The 23,813-nt window shown below is 34.6% G+C and overlaps 3 protein-coding genes across 3 annotated transcripts; all 3 read right to left on the bottom strand.

The window, feature by feature from the left end:
• Nucleotides 1-6,778: 6,778 nt before the first annotated feature.
• LOC131658198 (agamous-like MADS-box protein AGL61) lies at nucleotides 6,779-7,441 on the bottom strand. The gene has a single exon (XM_058927521.1). It carries the CDS (start codon nucleotides 7,439-7,441, stop codon nucleotides 6,779-6,781), a length of 663 nt encoding a protein of 220 aa, XP_058783504.1.
• A 9,916-nt stretch (nucleotides 7,442-17,357) lies between these two features.
• Nucleotides 17,358-19,136, bottom strand: LOC131658196 (uncharacterized). The gene has a single exon (XM_058927520.1). The coding sequence runs from the start codon at nucleotides 19,134-19,136 to the stop codon at nucleotides 17,358-17,360; it is 1,779 nt and encodes a 592-aa protein (XP_058783503.1).
• Nucleotides 19,137-20,385: 1,249 nt separating this feature from the next.
• On the bottom strand, nucleotides 20,386-23,601 carry LOC131661655 (serine/threonine-protein kinase WNK8-like). The gene is made up of 7 exons (XM_058931261.1): nucleotides 23,036-23,601; nucleotides 22,896-22,933; nucleotides 22,562-22,789; nucleotides 22,244-22,464; nucleotides 22,002-22,159; nucleotides 21,481-21,880; nucleotides 20,386-21,410 (listed from the first exon to the last, which is right to left on the bottom strand). The coding sequence occupies exons 1-7, from the start codon at nucleotides 23,099-23,101 to the stop codon at nucleotides 20,716-20,718; spliced, it is 1,806 nt and encodes a 601-aa protein (XP_058787244.1). The 5' UTR covers nucleotides 23,102-23,601; the 3' UTR covers nucleotides 20,386-20,715.
• Nucleotides 23,602-23,813: the final 212 nt, after the last annotated feature.

The following is a 23,813-nucleotide window of genomic DNA, read 5'->3' as shown; positions in this document are numbered from 1 at the left end:
GGAATTTAACTATAATTGAAAACAACGATGCATCTGAGGAGCAAGGTCATTATATCATAATTTATATGTAAAAGAACATCAAATGAACGATGAGATGCATGCAATTCGGAAACAATGATTGATATAAGTTGATTTTCAAATATAATTTAATTTTTAGATGATAGTATCTATGTTAATTTAAATAAATTTATTTTAAGTGAGGGTTAGTGAAACAAACAATCAACATAGAATATAATAAACTCAAACCACATCATACAACAAAATAAGATATTTTAAATTTGTGAGCAATGAAAAAGATATATTATTTCCAGGACACACCTTTTATTAAAATTAATCGTGGAACAATAATCAATTCCGAAGTTCGTCTAGTTTGTGAAGCAATGAAAAATAAATGTAAGGAGAAAAAAGCTTACACAACAACTTCATACTTCTTATATTTCTTCTCATTGTATCGCAAACTTATTCGTCAACAGAATATGAAAAATATCTTGTTTGTGAAGCTATGTAGAAGAAGTACACGGTGGATGAAATTTCCATCATAGTTTCATGCTTCTTGTAACTATTTCCATAGCTACACAAACAATATGTAACATAGCCAAAGTATGGTCTTTGTTAAGGTAGTGAAGATGAATCTGATAAAATGAGAATAATTAATCAACGAAAACAACATGCAACAAACGAAATAATGGGGAACTTTCTAACAATAAGATGTAAGAAAAAGAATACCTTAACGTATGAAGCACAAGACTCACGGCTAATGGCGAAGAAGAAGAAGAAGAAGAAGAAGAGAAAAATGGGTGCTAGAGTTTCACTGTGAAGGAAACGACGCTACTGTCAATAAGTGAAAGTTAATTTGCTTATATATGGGTGAATTATTTCACAACAGTTATCTACCAAACATATTGGTAAGTATTTATTTATTATAAATATATCATAACAGTGGAACATACCAACTGTAGTCATATCACTTTAAGTTTTTTATATACAAATAGATAAAAAAGAAAAGACACGCCTTAACATTAAAAGAATAATATATATGATGGCGATGAGGTTCAAACCCGTGAAAGCTTTATGGTTTTATCACGGTTGGTTGATTAACTGTTGTTATATACAATTAATTTTTAATCAAAAAACAAAAATAATATGGTAGCGCCTTATTTTAGAGATGTCACCACGATGTAGTGAAGAACCGTTGTGACCATGGCACTGTTGTTTACGCGTTTTGTAGTAGTGAAAGTATTGAATTTCGATCGTTCGTCTTCCGTAAAAGATACTTTTTCAAAATTGGAGGGAAATGGGTGAATGGATGCAATTTCATCTTGTCCTCGAGTAAATGGATGCAAGGTGTACACTTTGTTGTTCCAATATGTGTCTCCACCTAAAATCAATCTCAACTCATCAAAATAATCTTTTCCGTCTTAGTGCGACATCAAAACTATTTTTATAAACGAAAGATGTTTCGTCCATTCCAAGACAATGCAAACAAAGCTTTGTTCCTACTACATGAGATTTGTGAGATATTGGATCGAACTCTAGTATGGTCGAAGGGTAGCTTCTTGGTTCGACAAGATTAAGCATGAAGTCGAAGGTTGTTCACATGCTTGTGTCAAAGATGCTAGGATTGTTAGCATGTTAAATTAGATTTTAGTGTTTAAACCCTAATTTGTTAAGTTAGCTTGTTTATTAAGTTGGCTTGTGTAATGGGCCTTGTGAAAAAGTCCATTAGTTAGTATGTTAGGTTTTATTATAAATAGCATACTAGTCTCTCATCATTATATACAGCAAATCCTAATTTAGGGTGAGAGAGGTTATTTGATATTCTTGTAATCTTGTTTTATAAGAGAAAGTAAAAGAATAGCAGTTATAACCAATTCTTGTGTTCTTCTTCTTCCTTGTTCTTTATTCATCCCTTGTTTTATACTTTTGTTCCTGGCATTGAATTCACAACAAATTGGTACGGTGAGCGTGGAGAAGATGCCTTCAACAAAGTATGAGATTGAAAATTTCATCGGAGTGAATGATTTCGGTCTGTGGTGCTTGGAGATGAAAGCCCTACTGGTTCAGCGGGGTTGCTTGGAAGCGTTGAAAGGAGAGGCATCCATGAATGCTAAATTAAAGGCAGCGGAGAAGACGACTATGATCGAGAAAGCACACAGGGCAATTTTGTTGAGCCTTGGTGATAAGGTTCTCCAGGAGGCATCAAAGGAGACGACGGTATCAGGATTATGGGTGAAACTAGAAAGTTTGTACATGACCAAATCGCTGGTAAATCGACTCTACCTGAAGCAAGCTTTGTATTCATTCAAGATGATTGAAGACAAAGTGTTGGCTGAGCAGTTGGATATGTTCAACAAGTTGATTCTTGATCTTGAAAATATTGATGTGAAGATCGATGATGAAGATCAAGCGCTGTTACTATTGTGCGCTTTGCCTCGAACACATGCTCACTTCAAAGAAACTCTCATGTATGGAAGGGAGTCTCTGACCTTTGAAGAAGTTCAATCAGCCCTGTATTCTAAGGACTTGAACGAACGAAAAGAGCATAAACCTTCGACTGTTGGTGAAGGTTTGGCCGTTAAGGGTAAATTCTTGCGAAAGGATGGCAAGTTCGACAAGAAGAAGGGCAAAATCCAGTCGAAGTTTTACAGTGGCGAAGCATATGGCATTCAATGATATCATTGTAAGAATGAGGGTCACACAAGAAAGGTGTGCCTTAAACGACTGAAAGATCTTGGAGGTAAGGATAATGGCAATGCAGCCATTGTTCAAAATGATTTCGAAACATCTGACGTCCTTGTGGTTTTTAGCAGTGACTCTAGGAAGGAGTGGATTATGGATTCAGGTTGCACTTGGAACATGACTCCAAACAAAGACTTGTTCGAGGAATTATGTGATCAAGATGGTGGATCAGTACTGCTGGGAAACAACATAGCTTACAAGATTGCAAGTGTTGGATATGTGAGATTCAAGCTCCATGATGAGTCAATAAGATTGTTGACTGCAGTCAGGTATGTTCCTGATTTGAAGAGAAATACGGTTTCTCTTGGTGAATTCAACAAGAAAGGATATGTTTTCCAAGAAGAGAAAAGTATTCTAAGAGTCACGAAGGGGTCGAAAGAAGTCTTGAGAGGTGTGAAGAAACAAGGCTTGTATACCCTTGAGGCTGGAGTTGTAAGTGGTTCGACAAATGTTGCATCCATGAAACCATTGTCGAAGACAGAAATCTGGCAAATGAGATTGGGCCATGTCAGTGAAAGGGGTCTGGTCGAATTAGGGAAACAAAATATGCTTGGTGGAGACAAAGTCGAATGGCTGAAGTTTTGTGAACCCTGTGTACTTGGAAAATCTTGCAAAGTGAAGTTCAACAAAGGCAAACAAAGAACACATGGATCCCTTGATTACATCCATTCGGATCTTTGGGGGCCTGCAAGGTGTCCATCACATTCAGGAGCAAGATATTTTCTTTCCATAGTTGATGATTATTCCAGGAAGTTATGGGTATTCATCCAGAAGATTAAGGATGAAACTTTTGAGAATTTCAAAAGTTAGAAGACTCTGGTCGAACATCAGACTGGCAGGAAGGTTAAGAGGTTCAGAACCGATAATGGCCTTGAATTTTGCAATGATGCTTTCGACAGTTTTTGTGCTGCCTCTAGTATTGCAAGGCATAAAACTACTGCAGGTACTCCACAACAAAATGGTTTGGCTGAAAGGTTTAATCGAACTATTTTGGAGAGAGTCAGATGCATGTTGACTAGTGCTGGATTAAAGAAGGTATTTTGGGCTGAGGCTGTTTTGACAGCAACATATCTGATAAACATATGTCCTTCGACAGTGTTAGATATGAAGACACATGATTATGCAGGTTGTATGGATTCTAGAAAGTCTATTTCTGGATATGTTTTCACCATGTTTGGCATATCAATTAGTTGGAAAGCAACACTTCAGAAGGTTGTTGCTCTATCAACCACTGGAGCGGAGTATATTGCCCTAACTGAAGCTGTGAAAGAAGCATTATGGCTTGAAGGTTTTGATAAGGAGTTGAAACTTCAAGGTAAAGGTATCATTGTTAAATGTGATAGTCAAAGTGCAATACACATGTCGAAGAACTCAGCCTATCATGAGCGAACTAAGCACATTGATGTGAGGCTGCATTTCGTCAGAGGAGTTATCGAGCGTGGTGAAGTCCAAGTGCTGAAGGTTTCGACTGAGGACAATGTTGCTGATATGATTACAAAGACATTGCCAAGTTGCAAGTTTTCCCACTGTATGCAGTTGATAAAGCTGCATGAAGAAAGCTAGTTTGTTCCCTTGACGTTGTAGAGTTAGGTCCAAGGTGGAGATTTGTGAGATATTGGATCGAACTCTAGTATGGTCGAATGCTAGATTCTTGGTTCGAAAGGATTAAGCATGAAGTCGAATGTTGTTCACATGCTTGTGTCGAAGATGCTAGGGTTGTTAGCATCTTAAATTAGGTTTTAGTGTTTAAACCCTAATTTGTTAAGTTAGCTTGTTTATTAAGTTGGCTTGTGTAATAGGTCTTGTGGAAAAAGCCCATTAGTTAGTATGTTAGGTTTTATTATAAATAGCATACTAGTCTCTCATCATTATATATAGCAAATCCTAATTTAGGGTGAGAGGGGTTATTTGTTATTCTTGTAAACTTGTAATCTTGTTTTCTAAGAGAAAGTAAAAGAATAGAAGTTATAACCAATTCTTGTGTTCTTCTTCTTCCTTGTTCTTTATTCATCCGTTGTTTTATACTTTGTTCTTGGCATTGAATTCACAACAAGAATAGTAAACGTTTTCCGCTTGAATGCGACGAGGACCTAAATCTGTGAGACTCTAGATTATGCTATCTATTATTGATGTGATGCAAATGTTCACTTCTCCATGATTTAGGGTAGCAAACAATGTTTTTTGTTCGAATGAGATAGAGTATCTCTCTCTAAAATCGACCAACCAATATACTTTTTCTACCACGAACTACAAAACTTTGATTTTCCTATTTCACCTCGTAATATGTTGGCACAAGATTTTGAAAACTTGACAAACACAATAATAAAAAAATTCTTTCTTTCGCCTAATAAGTAGAAGATCGTAAGTAAATATCACGCTAACATTCATTCGTAATTAATTAAATGGGTCCCGTTGAGTACAACAGATGCGAGGGGTGCTATTACTTTTCCTTCGCATAATCGATTCTTGAACCCGCTCTTTGTTGTGACGATTATGTTTTCGTTGTTGAGGGTTTTATCGATATTTTCATTTTCATTTGAAATAAATAAAGTTCGATGGTGACTATGTTGTATTTCAAGCGTGCGATACACTTGAATATTTTTCGCGCCGCGAGATATTGTCATTTAATTGGACAAAAGTGATTGGTTTCATGGGATTTTTTATTTATGAGAAAAGATAGACTCTAAATAAAAATATTAATAATATGACCGTTTTTAAAGACGTGCAAGGCGGCCTATAACACATAGTCTCTCATAGTTTTATGATTAAGATATGGCATAAGAGGCCTATATATATCTTGTGTGAACCAAACACATTATATGATATGTCTTATCATATCTGAATCTATCATATCCTTATCCTGCTTGATATCTTATCATGTCTCTATCATATCTTGCGCACTAAATGGGCCCTTAGAGTTTTGAATCTTAACTATTGAGTGATTTTTTGTTGTAATCTAAGAGTTGAGAAACACATTTAAACATCTAGAGATTAACTTATTCATGTGTCGAAAAGTTAAAGAGATTAAATCTCAAACGGATAAAAATTAGAAAGTATTCTTATTAATTTGTTGAGATAATTTCTTATAACCATTTATATTAATTTGTTGAGATAATTTCTTATAACCATTTATAATTTTTTATTGAGACTCTTGATTCTTGATTGATAGTTGTTCAAAGAGTTGTTATTTTTTCAATGTGGAGCAATTTAGAAATTGAACTAGATAAACAATTTATATGTATGATAATTTTTTATTTTTCTCATTATTTTTATTAACTTATGGATTTGCATATATTAAATTAATAAATTAATACTAATTAGATTGTTTAATTTGATTATGATTGTTCATCGTCACACATTACATAACAATACAGAATTATGAAGTTATAAAATCATCAATGTTAAAGTACTATTATATGATACACCGTTATGTAACCTAAACAATATATGAAACCCCGTTCTCCCTAATTTCATACCCTTGTTGAACATTATCAGAAAGTGATTGGTTTCATAGGATTCTTATGTAGGAGAAAAGATATATTTTAAATATAGATATTTACTTGTATTAATGCACTAGTTATTTAGCCCGGAGAATAGACAATTTTTTGAGGGGTTGACTTGTAAGAATTTACTCTACATGTAATTAAAGAGGATTTTATATTCTTGATGCCTTTAATTTATAAATAATTAGGGATAAGGTTGAAGAACTATAACGGGAGGCTGTAATATCATGTCTCTTCAAAATTAAATATATTCATTAAAGGAGAGTTATCTTGAATGTCTTGGTTGGGAAATCAGGTGCATAGTAAAGTAAGAATGATAATGTGAGACAATGGAAAATCCATACAAAAATCAGTTCATCCAACAAGAACAAATCAGTCAATGATAATGTGAAAGTTTATTACCAATAAGTCCTTAATAAAAGAACAAATTATTCCCAACCACATTTTTTAACACAAAGCAAAATCATAGTATCAACTAGTGTGATACTAGCATGGGAATCACTCATCTGAAACCAAAACAAACCACAAATCAATGTTCAAAGATATCCATGTCGAAAACCAAGATAATTATAGGTATTAGGAAGTGTGGAAGCAATATTAATTCCTACACCTGATTTGTTCTCAAAATTATTGTAACGTCCAAATCCATTAGCACCGATATTTGGTGAAAACATATTGGATTGTTCCATCATGCATTTGCTAGCAATTTTTCCAATATTCTTCTTTAGGTCTTCAATTGAAACCTTTAATTGGACCAATTCATTCAAGCCAAGTTCATCAATAGGGTTTTCCCACCAGTTTTGTACTTGTCTAGCTCTCCTCACATGATCTATCTCCTCTCCTTGCTTCTTCTCAATCTCGAGATGGCTTAGAAGTTGAGTTAGTTGCGCGTTGAGATCGCGGACATTGGCATTTCTATGAGCCTCTACAAGTTGGTGAGTGCTAGATTCTTGTGGAAGGTTACGACTCAGATAACGATCAACGATGGACTCAACTTCGGGATGACCGAAAGAGAATGCTTTATCGGCCGGAGAAAAAACCACAATTGCAATCTCCACCCCACATAGAGTACAAAGTTCGCTAGCCTTTTTGAAGAGACCTGAACGGCGTTTAGAAAATGTAACTTGTAAATGACTTTTTTTAGGTATTTTTTCAATAGGAATTTTTTGACGACCCAAACTGGACTTTTTCTTTAACATAGTGAAAAAAAATGGTAACGAGAAGAAGAAGAGAAAGTAGAAAGATTACTTCTGCTTTGGTCGTTCCATGAGTGGAAATTAACGTGAGTATATATATTACTAAATCTTTGATATAAATCCAACTCAATTAATTTTCCTTTTTATATATTTTATTACTTTTTATTATTTGTCCAAAACTAGGAAGTTATATAATCTTTTATCTTAATACCCTATTTAAATATGAAATGGGATTAGTTGTCATTATAAAATTAAAATTAGAATAATAAATGATTTTTACTCCTACCATATTATAACACAATGATTTCTTCTTCTAAAAAATAATTAGTATCAATAAATGAGTTTTACCATTTAAGCATTTTCATGACTAGATACAAGCAATTCATAACTCTTTTTTTAAGGGTACTGCATCGACATAACTTTTTAATTAAGCTAGTTTTATACAGTATATTTCCAATATAAATATATTTCCTAAATTCATCTTTTTGAGATAAGATATTTTCGTAGAAGTTAATTTTCTATCAAAATAATTTTCAAAAAGTGACGTGCTTGTGTCTCTTATTTTTAAAATGTTTGATTTCTTTACGAAAATGAAACTTTTTTCCTTTGAAGGTTGTAATAATTGGTCAACAAAATATTTTCTGTTGATTCAAAACAATTTTTAAAATGTGACTTGGTCTCTTCTTTTTAAAATATATGATTTCTTTGCAAAATTGACATTTGTTTCCCTTTGAAGGTCGTAATAATCAGTAATCAATATATATATATATATATATATATATATATATATATATATATATATATATATATATATATATATATATATATATATATATATATATATATATATATATATATATATATATATATATATATATATATATATATATATATATATAGGGTGCATATCAAGTGAGAGCATTTTTTAAATGAGAGATGAGAGGAAGAAATATCAACCATTGGATTCATCAAGAGAGAGAAATTATAGCCTCATTAATGTATTAACATTTTCTCTCTTGATGAATCCAATGGTTGATATATCTTCCTCTCATCTCTCATTTAAAAATGCTCTCACTTGATATGCTCCCTATATATATATATATATATATATATATATATATATATATATATATATATATATATATATATATATATATATATATATATATATATATATATATAGCCTATTTTTCGCCTAAAAAATAGGCTATTTATATGACCGTTTGATCAATTCTTTTAACGATTGAGATTTGGTGTCAAATTAAACTTGGACACCTTGGTGTCATTTGATCCTATCCCTATATAAGTATATATTTTTGTGGTATGTGTTAGGAAAGCATCTCCGACTCCACGCGGCTCATGCTTGAAGGGCTTAGTACATATCACGTATCTTGGGTTGGGTCATTTTTAATGGCTCGGGGTTGTGACTTGGATCCAGTAGAACCCGTTCTAATGGATAACTCACCCAGTAAAACTTGGTCTGACCCATAAAACATGCCAAAGACTAATACGGGAACTATTTGAGTAAGATACGATGGATAACACATTTACGGATGAGCGAGGGTATTATGGCCTAGAATTTGGAAAATGAATCGGGTTGTCAATCATCATTAAGAAATCACATGGATCATCGACAATAACGTTAAATGGCCTCTAACGGGCCTAAGGTGTAAGAAACACTACTACTATGGCCTTTAATAGACAATCAATATTAAAGAATAATTAGAATTATATAAAATATCATGATTAAGATTTATACATGAGTATCCGAACGGCTACATCTAACCCTGACAAAATAGAAATTATCTACTCGTATTCATAGTAGTTGTACAATTATGATCTAGAAGAAAGAATTGGAATAACAAATATGTGATTTTTCAGACAGTCTTCCTCCATCAATCTTCTATCTTCCTTTCACATATGTTGTCTTTGAGTTTTTGGTAAAATGATGACTTGAATGGTTTTTCAAGATATCTATAGTGAATGACCTGGACTACTATTTTTATATTTTTTTAAGTATCCTTGCTTAGTGAGGGTTTTAGCTCACCTAGAGAGCCTATTTTATTTACCTCTAAGTCATGTCATCTCATCCTCGAGTGGCTTTGGCTTCCATACTTCGCTTACATAGCCACTCTTTCTTGCCTGGCAAGCAAACCCTTCTTCAGTCTGAAGTAACTTAGCCAAGAAGTCTTTGAATCGCCTAACATCGCTTAGCAAGGTGGGGTCTCGCTTAGGGAGGTTTTTTCTTCTTTATGAAGATACTTATCCTTGAAGTAATCTTTGAATCGTCGTAGCTCGCTTAACGAGTCCCTGTCTTTCGCTTGGCGAGGAGATCCTTGGAAGTTTTGTCTTATTTTTGGCTTAGCGAGTTATTGCTTGGCTTGGAGAGGTAATTATCTTTTTGGTTGGGTGAGCCCCTACTTCAGATAGCAAGGTCTATGCCAATTATCTAGTAAACTTTGTAATTTCCTTGAAAATTTTCATGTGTACTTGTGAATAACATGGTTAAAAAGCACACACGGGTGTTTTAGCTTTTGTTTATGACAATTTTGAGGTTTTTTATGTGATTACTTATTATTTAAGTTAATAATTGCTTATGTAAAATCAGTAAATTTAGTACTTATCAACCCTCCCCAACTTATCATCTTTTTTTTCTTCAAACAAATTCTACACAAATGACAAATGGTTCAAAAATGAGGTTTCATAAGGGATTTTCCAGCTGACACGCGTCACATAGGAAGACACCTAGGGGACTCAACTAAGCCTCTCCTGAAGGACTTAACTAAATCACCCCTAAGGGACTCAAATAAGTTGGTGAAAGGGATATATATATATATATATATATATATATATATATATATATATATATATATATATATATCTTGACCTTAAATATCGTAGTTTTTTTTCATGAAAGTCTTCACTAGATGATGATGAATGAACAAAAACATTGTAAACTTCTAAATAAATAAGCGTACATATTTTAAACCCTTTATCTATGTCGACTTAACCATAAAAAATATCCAACCCCACATGTACAACCCTAGTACAATAGCCTAGATGACCGAACATGTTGATGGCTAACAAATTTTCCCAAGCTCTGGAACATACCTCATGTTGTGAAGAATAAACTCATGATCATCGTGCATTTTAAGTCTACCAATACAATAAATCTTGCAAGCCTTATTCTATCCAAGGAGAAAGGCCCTCCTTGATCTAGCTTCAAAGTCTTGAAGTATTCTTTTTTTTAACACATGTGATAAAAGCAACCTGAGTCCATGACCCAACACTCTTCAATCTCCAAACTTGATACCATTAGTGCACCATAACTCTCATAATTATCCTCATCTAAGGTACATGCGTTCATATCAAAATAATCATTGATCATCTTCTCGTTACAATCCCCCGTGAAATGGTTGGTTTTTTTACAAGTAAAGCATTTTTCTTTGACTTTTTAAACCTCTTTGATTTCGAAATCTCTCTATGCTCACTAACTCCTCTTGAGACACTCAAGCCTTCACCAACATCATAAATACTCAAATCTTTCCCTTTTTAAGACTCTTTGGATCTTATCGTTGTTTGGACTTCATTTAAAGTATCTTCCTTACCATAAAGAAATACATTCTTGAACTTCAAAGGATTTGCGTAATGAGCTAAACAAATGTAGATTCTTGTACTCATCATCAATCTTCACCTCAATATTCTCAAGATCATCAATAATCTTTTGAAATTCAATCAATTTTTCCATTATGAATTTTTTCTCTACCATTTGAAATAAGTAGATTTGTTATTTGACACACAACCTGTGAGTCAAAGAATTGGTCATATACAATAATTAAAATCTTATCCACATTGAAGTTATTGTCTTATCCATGGCGACTTCTCTTTGAACTTTATCTGAGGTACGAGATAATGACACTCATGGTCTTATCCATCGTCTCAGTCTTCTCTACTTAGATGTGCATGCATCGATACCTCACCCTTCTATGCTTCAGTACACTTCTATTGAGTTAATATTGCTTGCATCTTCAGTTTTCACATCCCCTCACCCTTGTCTCCTAAAAAATTCTTGATCTCACGTATATCCATGGAGCTCACTTGTAAACAACACCCTTTGCCCCCACAATGACCTCCATTGTTGTAAAAAAACCATAGAATAATTCAAAGCACTTCAGGAGAATTATTCAAAATTCAAACAAACCAAAATAATTAAATGTGTGGGACAAAGACCAATGACAAAAAAATAATAAATGACATAAGGCAACACAATAATCTTCCAAAAGTGAAACCAAATATATTAGTTAGAAGAAGAAAAAGACAAGAATGTAAGTGGATTGGAAAAAATCAATTAAACCAATAATTCAAACCAAACCAAAATAAAACCAATTGTTTCTGGTTCGGTTCAAAAATCGAACCAAACCAATGAAAACCAATGTGGTTTGGTTTGGTTCTCGGTTTTAGTTTTTAGGAACCTCCAAACCGATGAACCAAACCAATGGATATAATTAAACTCTAAATATTTTATTCCATCCATCATTAACCCAAAATTTTGTATCAGTCCAACCATTCTCCATTTTGTTTACACTTTCTTCCTTTCAGCAAAACTCAAAAACATAGAAAGTAGAAACCATATGTCACAAAAACTTGCTTTCACTAAAACGCACTCTCGTCACCCACCATAATTATTGCTCTCTATATTTTCGTTATGATATGTTATGGTTGCCTTCTTCATGTGCATGTTTTCTTCATTGTTTTTATCTTTTTTGTTTCTTCTTCAAAAAAATCCTTCTAGTCTTGTAACAAAATATTTTAATGTCTGTTTTGTTGTGTTTTATTTGTTAAGTTTTCAAATTCATTCACAAGTTTCTGATGCCAAGTGTCAACTTTTATATTTGACAGTGAACTTATTTTATGATGCAATGAAAATCATATCTCTGTTTCGTGTGGATTAAGAGCAACTTATAATTTGTTTGAAAAAATAGAGTATGAAATAAATTACATAAAATGTATTATTTTAAAAAATAATAGCCTAAAATACACCGAAAAAACATAATAATGGAGAATACATTGATGAATATAATGTTTGGAAAAAAACATTGTAAACCGATCAACCGAACCAAACTGGTTAGTTTGGTTTGGTTCCATTTTTTAAAAATGTTAAAAAACCAAATCAAACTGATGGGGATATCATCGGTTTGGACCTTTTTTTAACCAAAAATCGATCCAAACTGATCCGATTACACCCCTAAAAAAAGCAATAACTTGTTTATTCAATTCAATCAAACAATCTACTTTGAACTTTGAAGAGAGATCCACTCTCTAATTCACTTTACTTTTAAAAGTTCTTAGGAAATATTATAAATGATTCACACTAGTCCAAAGTGATTTAAAGTGTTTCTCAATTCTCTTATATATCTTCAAAGGTTTCTCAAATTTCAAGAATACAATCATAATAATTTTTACCTTTTTTTCTCTAAGTTTTCCTGGAATTTCCATATTTTCTCTGTGTCTTTCATACTATATTATGAAGGTTGTTTCTGAAAGAGCAATAGAGAAACATATTTATAATTGTTGAACTCCAACGAATCTTTAATGTACTGAAAATATAACTCATTAACTATTAGAATAAAAACATTATAAATATCTTATAATATCATTTATATTTGTGTAGATTATTTGAGTATCATTTTATATCTTAACGTATTGCTAAATATTTTAAAGTATCGCTAAATTAATATAATAGATATTTTATATTTATAATATTCTTTGAGTATCATTTTATATCTTAAAGTATTGCTAAATATTTTAAAGTATCGCTAAATTAATATAATAGATATTTTATATTTATAATATTCTAATATTAATTAACTGATCCACAAAATGAAACGTCTAAGTTTGGTACTTGCAAATTGCCCAAGTCACTCGTGGGCCAACCATATCGTTGATGAGTTGACCATTTATCAATTCAACTATTAATTGTTAACCAAGTCAATAGTTGACCATGTCAATGTTGACAGTTTACTGAACATTGACTTTTAATCGAAGGTCCACAGTGTCAAAGATATATTTTTCTTCTCTTCATCACTCAAGATTTTAAGACATACTTCAATATAGTTCTATAATCAACTCTCTCCCATTTTTTTATATGTCTTCTAAAAGCTCAATAAGCCAATAAAATGATAGAGAAACTCAAGGTCTTTTTGAGTTATCGTGTCGGTCTCATCATGTGTGATCTAGACTTGAATGATGATTTTCCTTGTAAAATGGCAAAAATATAAAAAGAAATATAAAAAACAAAAGTCTTATCTCAATACTTATTGTTTTTTATATTTAAGGTTTTTTTATTGTTTCTCATTGTTGCAATTGTACAAAGATGTGGAAAGTTTTGGAGAAGATACAAGTATGGTTGAGGAAAGATTTTGAGATGACTGAAGGATGTCGTGGGCATTTCTTGAAGATGGTCGGAGTGTTTAAGGAGCTGGTATGTAAAAAAAAGAGTGGGAGTTATTTGGCTAACAACATGTTGGTGTATTTGGAGAAGCAGAAATGAGATCTTATTCCAAGGTTCAATAGGTGATGTTGAAGACATAGTATTCAAACTTGAGATGTATCTCAAATTGTACTAATTTCCAGTCTTCATATGTTATCTTTTGTAATCAGGTTGGAGTATTTCTGTTACTCTTATTTAAATGCGAATTTGTTTAGAAAGAAAATAATCTTCAAATGTTTGTCATCCACTCTACCTTCCCTCGTATTATTATTTCTCATGAGTACCACCATCTCTAAAGAATCTAAAAACTTAATTGAGGTCTAATAAGTCAAGTGGATTCCCTCAAATATTACCTCTAGAAGAAAATATAAAGATAAATACGCCAATATTATTAGAGAGGCTAGTCTTTTTAACAATTTATCCCGACGATATTGTGTTAGAATCTCAAGAAACACGCGCATTCAGTTATGATATGTTACTTGAACTATTTTTTGTGAAAAAACGGTTGAAACTTTGTGAACACTCAGTTGCATGCATAATATCCATTGATGTGTGCATGAAGAAAAGAGAGAAAAACTGAATGTAGAAGGAGAAGAATATTGCAAGTTTGTATTGATCAATCTCAAGAGTTTACATTGATTACATTGGTAGTTATATAGCTTTCTATATCTCAGCTAACTAACTAACTAACATGCATAACAAACTGTTTTAACCAACTAACTAACTCTTAGAGAGTTAGTTATTCATCACACGTGGCATTAGTCTTCACAGTCCCCCGCAAGCTGGAATGAATGTCAAGCATTCCAAGCTTGGACTTAAGGTGATTAAAAGGACCTGGATGAAGAGATTTGGTGAAGATGTCTGCAACCTGTTCATGAGAGGTAACCGGCATTAAATGAATCGTACCATCGAGGACACGTTCTCGCACAACATGGCAATCTATCTCAATGTGTTTCGTTCTCTCGTGAAACACAGGATTGGCAGCAATATGCATAGCAGATTTGTTATCACAATAGAGGATAATGGGCAAGGCAGAAGGAAGATTAAAATCAGTGAGAAGAGAGAGTAGCCATATGCCTTCACAAGTCGCGTGAGCTAGAGCGCGATACTCAGCTTCAGATGAAGATCTAGAGATCACAACCTGTTTCTTGCTTTTCCAGCTAATGAGGGAATCCCCAAGAAAGAAAGAAATGCCCGAGGTGGATCTGCGAGTATCGGGGCATGCCCCCCAGTCTGAATCAGAGAAGCCAGTGAGGCGAAGGGCAGAAGAAGACTTGAATAAGAGACCTTGGCCAGGGTTGAGCTTGAGATACTTAAGCACATGGATGCCAGCAAGCATATGCTTATCTGTAGGATTAGCAAGAAACTGAGAGAGCTTACTTACAGCATAAGCTATCTCAGGTCTAGTATATGTGAGATACAATAATCTGCCAATGAGACGTCTGTATGTTGAAGGTTCAGAAATGGGAGTGCCAAAAGTCTGATGGAGCTGGATGTGAGGCTGCATAGGTGTGGTGCAAGGTTTTGCACCAAGGAGGCCAGCATCATTGATGAGATCAAGGGCATATTTTCTTTGACATATGAAAATTCCTTGAGCACTACGAGCAACTTCAAATCCAAGGTAATATTTAAGAATTCCTAGGTCTTTGATGCTAAATTTAGCATCTAATAATGCCTTGATATTAGTAATTTCTTTGGGGTCAGTGCCTCCAAGTACTAAATCATCAACATAAACTAGGATGACAGTGAAACCAGAAGTGGATTGTTTGGTGAACAATGAGTAATCTGCCTTGGACTGTAAGTAACCAGAGGCTAATAGGGTGTCAGACAATTTGGTGTTCCATTGGCGGCTAGCCTGCTTTAATCCATATAGAGATCTTTGCAGCTTGCAAACAAGACCAGGTTGAGGAAGTTCCAGACCTGGAGGAGGCTTCATGTAGACTTCTTCAAGAAGATCTCCATGGAGAAAAGCTGTGTTGACATCCAGTTGATAGAGAGGCCAATTGGATGCTGCAGCAATTGCAAGGAGAACACGAATGGTAGTCATTTTGACCACAGGACTGAAAGTATCTGTATAGTCAAGACCTTCAGTTTGTGTGAAGCCTTTGGCAACTAGCCTAGCTTTGTATCTCTCAACAGTCCCATTTGCATGAAGTTTGACTTTAAACACCCATTTGCATCCAATTGATTTCTTCTGTGGAGGCAAAGGCACAAGCAGCCATGTATTGGTTTTAATCAGAGCAGATAACTCAGCTTCAATGGCCTTTTTCCAATTGACATCAAGCATAGCAGTCTCATAGGAATGTGGTTCATGAATGGAGGATAGATTTAGAACAAAATGTTTGTGGTCAGGAGACAAAAAACAATAATTGAGTACATCAGAAATGGGATACTTACAGGATGATGTGGACTGAGCTGAATCAAGCTTGGGGATTGTATCAGATAATAAAGCACAATGGTAATCTTTAAGATATGAGGGTGGCTGAATATGTCTGGCAGATTTTCTGACAGGATTAGGAGGTGGATTAGGGTTAGGGGCTGAAGATGTGCTGACATTAGGAGTAACATTAGGAGCGGATGAGCTGGGATTAGGGGCTGAAGATGTGCTGACATTAGGAGTAACATTAGGAGCAGATGAACTGGTGGAGGGTATATGAGGAGAGGAGAGTGACTCAGTCATGAAAAAATGATCAAACATGTCATCTGAGGATGAAATTGACTGTTGTGTAGGAATGCTAAACTGAGAATGAGGTTTGTAGGGAAAAACTGTCTCAAAGAATGTGACATCCCTAGATAAGAAGAGTTCCTTGCATTGAAGGTCAAATAAGAGATGACCCTTGACACCTGGTTTATATCCTAAGTATATGCATTTCCTAGACCTGGTATCAAGTTTCTTTCTATTAGTTTTAAGTGTAGTTGCATAGCATAAAGAGCCAAATACTCTCAAATGGGACATGTCTGGAAGTGTATTATGAAGGACTTGGTAGGGTGACTTGTGTTTCAAGAAAAGGGTTGGCAATCTATTAATGATGTGAATGGAGTGACTTACAGCATGAGCCCAGAAAATGTGTGGGAGATTGGCTTGAAATAAAAGGGCTCTAGAAATGCCAAGTATGTGTTGATGTTTCCTCTCAACAATGCCATTTTGTTGAGGGGTACCAACACATGATGTTTGATGTGTGATGCCATGGGACTGATAAAAATCAGAGAGTTTGAATTCATGACCATTGTCAGATCTAATGCATTTAACTTGGCAATTAAACCGTGTCTTAACCATGGCTATGAAAGATTGGACAAGTTTTGAAGTTTCAGATTTCTGTCTCATTAGAAAGATCCAAGTGAATCTACTCTTATCATCTACAATGGTAAGAAAATACCTAAAACCCATCATGGAGGAAGTGGCTAAAGGCCCCCATATGTCCATGTGTATCAAATCAAAAACAGCCTGTGATATATTAGTGCTATGAGAGAAGGCAATCTCTTTTGTTTGGCATAAAAACACACATCACAAGGTAAATTAGAATTGATAGGTTTGATAAAAGGGAAATTTTTATTGAGTTCCACCAGTTTAGAGAAAGAAGTATGACCAAGCCTTAGATGCCATAGGCTACAATTGGAAGAGCTATTTACAGGAATATGTACACTTGAATTAACAAAATGATTAGGTGGATTAGGGTACAAGGAAACAGATGGAGACTTGAGAAGATACAATCCACCATGCAGTTCAGCTGTGCCAATCATCATCTTGGATGATAAATCCTGTATGACACAATTAACATCAGTAAACATAAGTTGGCAATTGAGGGTTTTGGTCAACTTGGGAACAGAGATAAGATTGAAAGAAAACTCAGGCATATATAAAACATCAGTGATGTAAAAAGAATCAGTAAATTTAATGGTGCCTGAAAACTTAGTGGTAACAAGACTACCATTAGGAAGTTTGATTGTGATGGGTTTGATTTGCTTAAGACACTGAAAATAATTTTGAGTGAAGCAAACATGATCAGTTGCCCCTGTGTCAAGGACAAAGGTTTCAGGGTGAAAAGAGTTTGGAATAGCACAAATGATACCTGAACTGGGATTGGTTTGGGAGGTGAGGTGATTAATGCTATGAGACTGTAAGTTTGATGCATCTTGGAGTAAAGCCAACAAAGCCTTGTGCTGCTCAGGAGTAAAAGCCAATCCAGAATTTACCTGTGCATTAGCTTCAGAATCATCACTTGAATGAGTATCAGATTTGTCATGTGCAGTGGTGTAATTGTTGACTGCACCATCTGGTTTCCAATTGGGAGGATAGCCATGCTTTTTGAAGCATGTATCCACTGTATGATTAGTCATTCCACAGTGAGTACAAACACGATTACCTCTACCTCTGCCACCTAGGGATCTACCACCACGAAAACTACCTCTGCCTCGAGAATTACTTCTGGATTGTGGATCACGATTGGTGTTAGGAGTGGCTAACACTTTTGGTTCATCAAGGGGAATGCAAGATTGTCTTTCTTGTTGAACAAGTAAAGAGTAAACCTTGCATATGTTGGGCAGTGGATCCATCAACATAATTTGAGAACGAATGGCTGCATACTGATCATTCAAACCTTTCAGAAATCGAATAACTTGATCACTATCTCTGTAGGTGCGTATCTTGGTGATAGCACAACATGTAGGATCACAGTCACACGTAGGTATTGGACGAAAATTATCTAACTCTTGCCATAAGATTTTCAGCTTAGTGTAGTAGGAAGAAATAGATGTGTCACCTTGCTTTAAGGTGCAGATTTCTTCTTGTAGATCAGAGATACGAAATACATCACCATGATAGAATCTTTCCTTCAGTTCGATCCACATGTCAGCTGCATTTTCAATCCAAAGAATGCTTTGAGCAATTTCATGTTCTACAGAGTTCTTGATCCATGACATGATCATGGTGTTGCACCTGTCCCAAGCAATAGAATTGAAATCGAGATCCGAGGGACGAGGTAAAGCGCCATTGATGAAGTGAAGTTTGTTCTTGGAACGTAACGCCATTGTCATGGAACGAGACCAAGAGTGATAATTGTTGCTTGATAGGAGAGGAGTAACGAGAACCAACGCTGGATTTTCGTTTGGATGCATGAAGTATGGATTGAGAGTATCATTTTGATACCCTTTTTGCTGATTGCGAAGAATGGTTTCACCATGAACACTGCCTTCAGAAGTTGCAGACATGGTGAGAACGAAGCAGTGGATTCAAAGAACGAAGATGAAGAAGATATGGAGATTGAGGACTTGCAAAGCGTAGCGGAAAAAGGATCACAGGTCGATGATACCATGTGAACACTCAGTTGCATGCATAATATCCATTGATGTGTGCATGAAGAAAAGAGAGAAAAACTGAATGTAGAAGGAGAAGAATATTGCAAGTTTGTATTGATCAATCTCAAGAGTTTACATTGATTACATTGGTAGTTATATAGCTTTCTATATCTCAGCTAACTAACTAACTAACATGCATAACAAATTGTTTTAACCAACTAACTAACTCTTAGAGAGTTAGTTATTCATCACACGTGGCATTAGTCTTCACAAACTTCAAAGGGAAGCTTTAAAATATTTTTGGTTGATTTTTTCTTTTGTGCCAATAATAATGAACAAAATTACATGTAGTTATTATAACTTCGTTGGGTAAAGAGAACAAATTCTGTAGCATGATTAAACTTCTGTAGGATCTGAATTTAACTGAGGGATAGTTGAACATGTGATCATACAAAGTTAAAATAGTTCATTAACTAAAGTCTAATAGAAATATGATTTAATAGTATATTCGTTTTCTTGTATAAATAGTAAAAATAGTAAACTCATGTTAAATATGTTCCTAGCTTCTATAAAAAATTTGCTATAATTTTAATGCATAAGAATCAAATGATGCGATAAATGTTAATCCAATTAGACCGATACCGACTGATCAACAATACATATACTTCTATGAGAAATGCTAAAAACACACTCCCTAATATACATTCCAATATATTCTCTTCTAGTGACTAAAAGTTCCAAGAGTTCCACAAATTTATGAGATTCCCATGCTTATGAGTTCCACAAACTTATGAGTTCCACATTCTTATGTCGGATCCATAAGAATTTCAACCAATAAAAGATAGTGAACTGGAATGTGGCGTTAAAGAGATGAAAAAGAATAACCTATTTATGCTGGATTTTCTAATTTTCTTGGTAAGGAAAACAGCCTAAAGAAAGTAATCCCAAATATAGGAGGAACGCCATCAAACGTAAGACAGAGCACAATCAAACATTCTACTACCAATATCCAAAATGAAACATGCTTTGCTAGGCGATCTGCAACAGTTTTTTTTGGACAAGTGATTCTCCAAGTTTTAGGATTGGACAACAATGATTAAGGTCATACACATCAAAAAAGGCATTTGACCTAAAACTCAGATGATAAATTCACATCTAAATATGGCAAAATATAGTTTATTCGTCATCATCATTCATATAAAGTAATGTCAACATCACAAGGCCAGTTGCAACCAAAAACAAAATCCATCAAAGGAATTTCAAAGCAATTGATAAAAAAGCAGCCAGAAATCAACTAATGTAAATCAATAACCAAAATACCAGATTGCTCAATCCGCCCCCCTAAGTTTACCGGAAGTTTCCGGTAATGCATTTTTGACAGATTTGAAAATATAGGCGGACGGATTGAGAAATTTAAAAAATATCAACCAAAAAAAATCAACAAATAAAATCACCAAAGAATATCAGAAAATCGCCCTAATGCATCATATAACTATGTATTCTTCTTTGAAATCCATCTCTTTTTCGCATTTTCTATGGCATCCTCCCTCATCTTCAAAAGCTCACGAAAACTTTGCTGATACTGGGTTTCAATTGCTTCAAGCTCCAACTGTAGCCCGTTTAAATGATCATTGTCAAGAGAACATTTGCTTGACATGTAACTTGAGATTGAGTTCTCTGATTGATTATTGTTTCCGTCTTCTTGACCATAAATCCTGACATCTGAATTGGAATTTAAACCATTGGACCCCTTGCAACATTCATGAAGAATAAAACAATCAGGCTCTATACCTCCAGAATCAGTGGCAATTGCAACCCCATACTCAGCTGAAATATCTGATGTAACAGATTCTTGTTTGTCCTGATCTTCCCCATCACGCTGTGACTGATCTAAATCCTCATACATTGCCTTCATATCAAAACCATCTGATCCCAATGTCCAATGGCAGTTTAACTGTCCATCATTCTGAGCTTCCGAAGGCCTGTACAAATTATCTGTTCCAGATGAGAGGTTATTACACACGGGTTTCCAGTCAGGCACAAGCTCGAAAATCATGTTGTGTATAAGCTCAGCAATGACAGCTACATCCTCATCCTTGAGTTCCAGATGTTCCACCATTTCCTCGGCAATTGAAATTGTGGTGTCGGAATCGATATAAAATGGAAAATGGATATTCCTAACTCCACCTACATAAACAAAATAATAATAATACATTTAGCATAGAGTAGATGTTTAAAAGAAAATCAACATACTCACCATCAGAATCAGCAATTCGTAGTGTAAGTGAAATTGTACGATCGGCATTCTTCTCCCCTCTTAACCAAAATTCATTGTTCTCTGTCTTCCTATGGAGATCAAGTATTGAAACTTGGGAAGTTTCTTTAATCCCTTCCACAGAGGAGCCAGGTGGTGTATGCCCGGGGTTTGAATCTATCTCCATGGGATGGGGCTCACATGCTGGTGGATTCATTGATTTGATGGGGGGACTAAGCAGCAGCGGGGTATCATGATAGATCTTTGTGTTTCCAGTTGCGAGGAATGGGTCTTTCAGCAATTCAGATGCAGGCAATCTTATAGATGCTGGAACTAAACACTTTTCTATAAATTGCTTCACTTCAGGATCATTCACTTTAGCAAGAGCAGCAGGCTTTACACCCTGAATCAAAAAACATGAGCACAAGCTAAGAACAACATAAAATCAACACAAGTACTTTTATGAAGGAACAAAACATAAACAACATGGAAAACTAAATGAACTCCAATGCCTGCAAACTTACAGAGGTAACTTTCTTATATATCTGCGCCGGATTTTTGCATTCACTATACGGGTACTCACAGGTGATCATTTCCAAGATACACATGCCAAAGGAATATATGTCAACAAGTTCATTATATTCTTCCTCATAAAGCTCAGGAGCCATGAATTCTGGAGTACCTGTTCCCAGCAAAATCAAAAAACAATTATTCAATCAGAAGGTTTAATCAAGTAGAAAGTTTCAGATAAGCTCAAATACAATACCAATAACACTCCGGGCAGTAGGTTGCTGCATGATAATTGCCAATCCGAGATCTCCAATCTTAACTTGCCCATTGTTCCCGTTAACAAAAATGTTATCGCATTTAAGATCCCTGTGAATAACAGGAGGATTATGACTGTGCAGAAAGCACAAGCCACGAAGAATCTGCCTCGCCCAGTTCTTGATAGCTTTCATATCCACATTCTTATGTTTTTTCCTATACCTACAATACAAATCAATACCAATATAAACACGATGGATAACTCACTCAAAACAAAACTTGAAATCACAACGCAAAAACTCAATTCAACAAAACTCACTGCCGCAAACTCCCAGAAGTAAACAACTCAGTAATCATGTTGATAGTCCTAGTCTTTTCATCCACCCAAGAGCTATACAACTTAATAATATTTTCATGTTTCAGTGACTTAAGGAGATGAACCTCAGAATACAACTTCTCCAAATTTTCGGGTAATTGCATAACATCCTCTATACAAATTCGGTTCCAAGCAACTTCTATTCCATCTACTTCATCAAAAGCTTTATACCTAAATTCACATTACAAATCCCCAAAATAAATAAACAAACAAACAAAAAAATAAAATCCAATACTAATAATAATAACCAAAGTTGATAAAGAGGCAAAAATCATACACAGTCTTAAAAGCTCCTTTCCCTAACATTTCATCATACTGAAAAACAAACAGAAATCAATTATTAACATGAATAATAAACAAAAATTCAAAATCAATAAAGCAGCAATAACAATAACAATAACATTAACATTAACATACTCGTGCGTAACGCAAAGTTGGATCTTTCTCCACAACACCAACATCAGATTCAGTTTCAAAATCCATAACGACGTCAATACACAAGAAAATCCCCCTCAAAAAAATCAGAGAGGAATCGAACGGTTATTCAGATTATTACTAGAGAGTGAGAAGTCGAAGGGCGGGTTCAGAAAAGGCTTCGGAAGCAGCTGAATAAGGATCGAACGCCGAACGGAAACGGAATCGGAATCGGCATCCGAGGGAAGACATATTGGAGGATTGAAATTGCATGGTGAAATTCGCGTTGTGTAAGGAGCGGCGTAACAGAATCGGAATGTTCAAGGGCAATTGAAACGAACGCAATTCCATATCTCTTTTATCTGCATCTTCTTCAAAACAGCGATTAACCCTAATCCTAACCCTAACCTAACCCTAACCCTAATATTCGAATGTGAAAGATTTGAATTTCGAAAGAGAATGGGTTTGAGTTTCAGTGTTTGGTTGGTTCAGCTGATAATAACTGAATTTTTTCAGCAAACCTTAATTTCTAGCTCTGGGGTGCAAATGAATGACAAGCGCAAGCAAATAAATAACCCTTTTTATTAGTTTTATTTTAGGCTTAATCGGCGGCGAATAATTTTGATTTTCATAAACAAACTTGATAAATGATAAATATAATATTAATTTAAAAACAATTATTATTAAAACAAAGAAAAAAATTTATTACTTTATTATAATCTTCCGTTTCTGTTTTGCTTTATTTTTTTATTTTTTGTTTTCTTGAAAAGGATTATCTCCC

Source organism: Vicia villosa, linkage group LG3 (assembly GCF_029867415.1).
Source record: "Vicia villosa cultivar HV-30 ecotype Madison, WI linkage group LG3, Vvil1.0, whole genome shotgun sequence".
NCBI classification, from domain to species: domain Eukaryota; kingdom Viridiplantae; phylum Streptophyta; class Magnoliopsida; order Fabales; family Fabaceae; genus Vicia; species Vicia villosa.
This window is presented reverse-complemented; position numbering and strand designations above follow the sequence as displayed.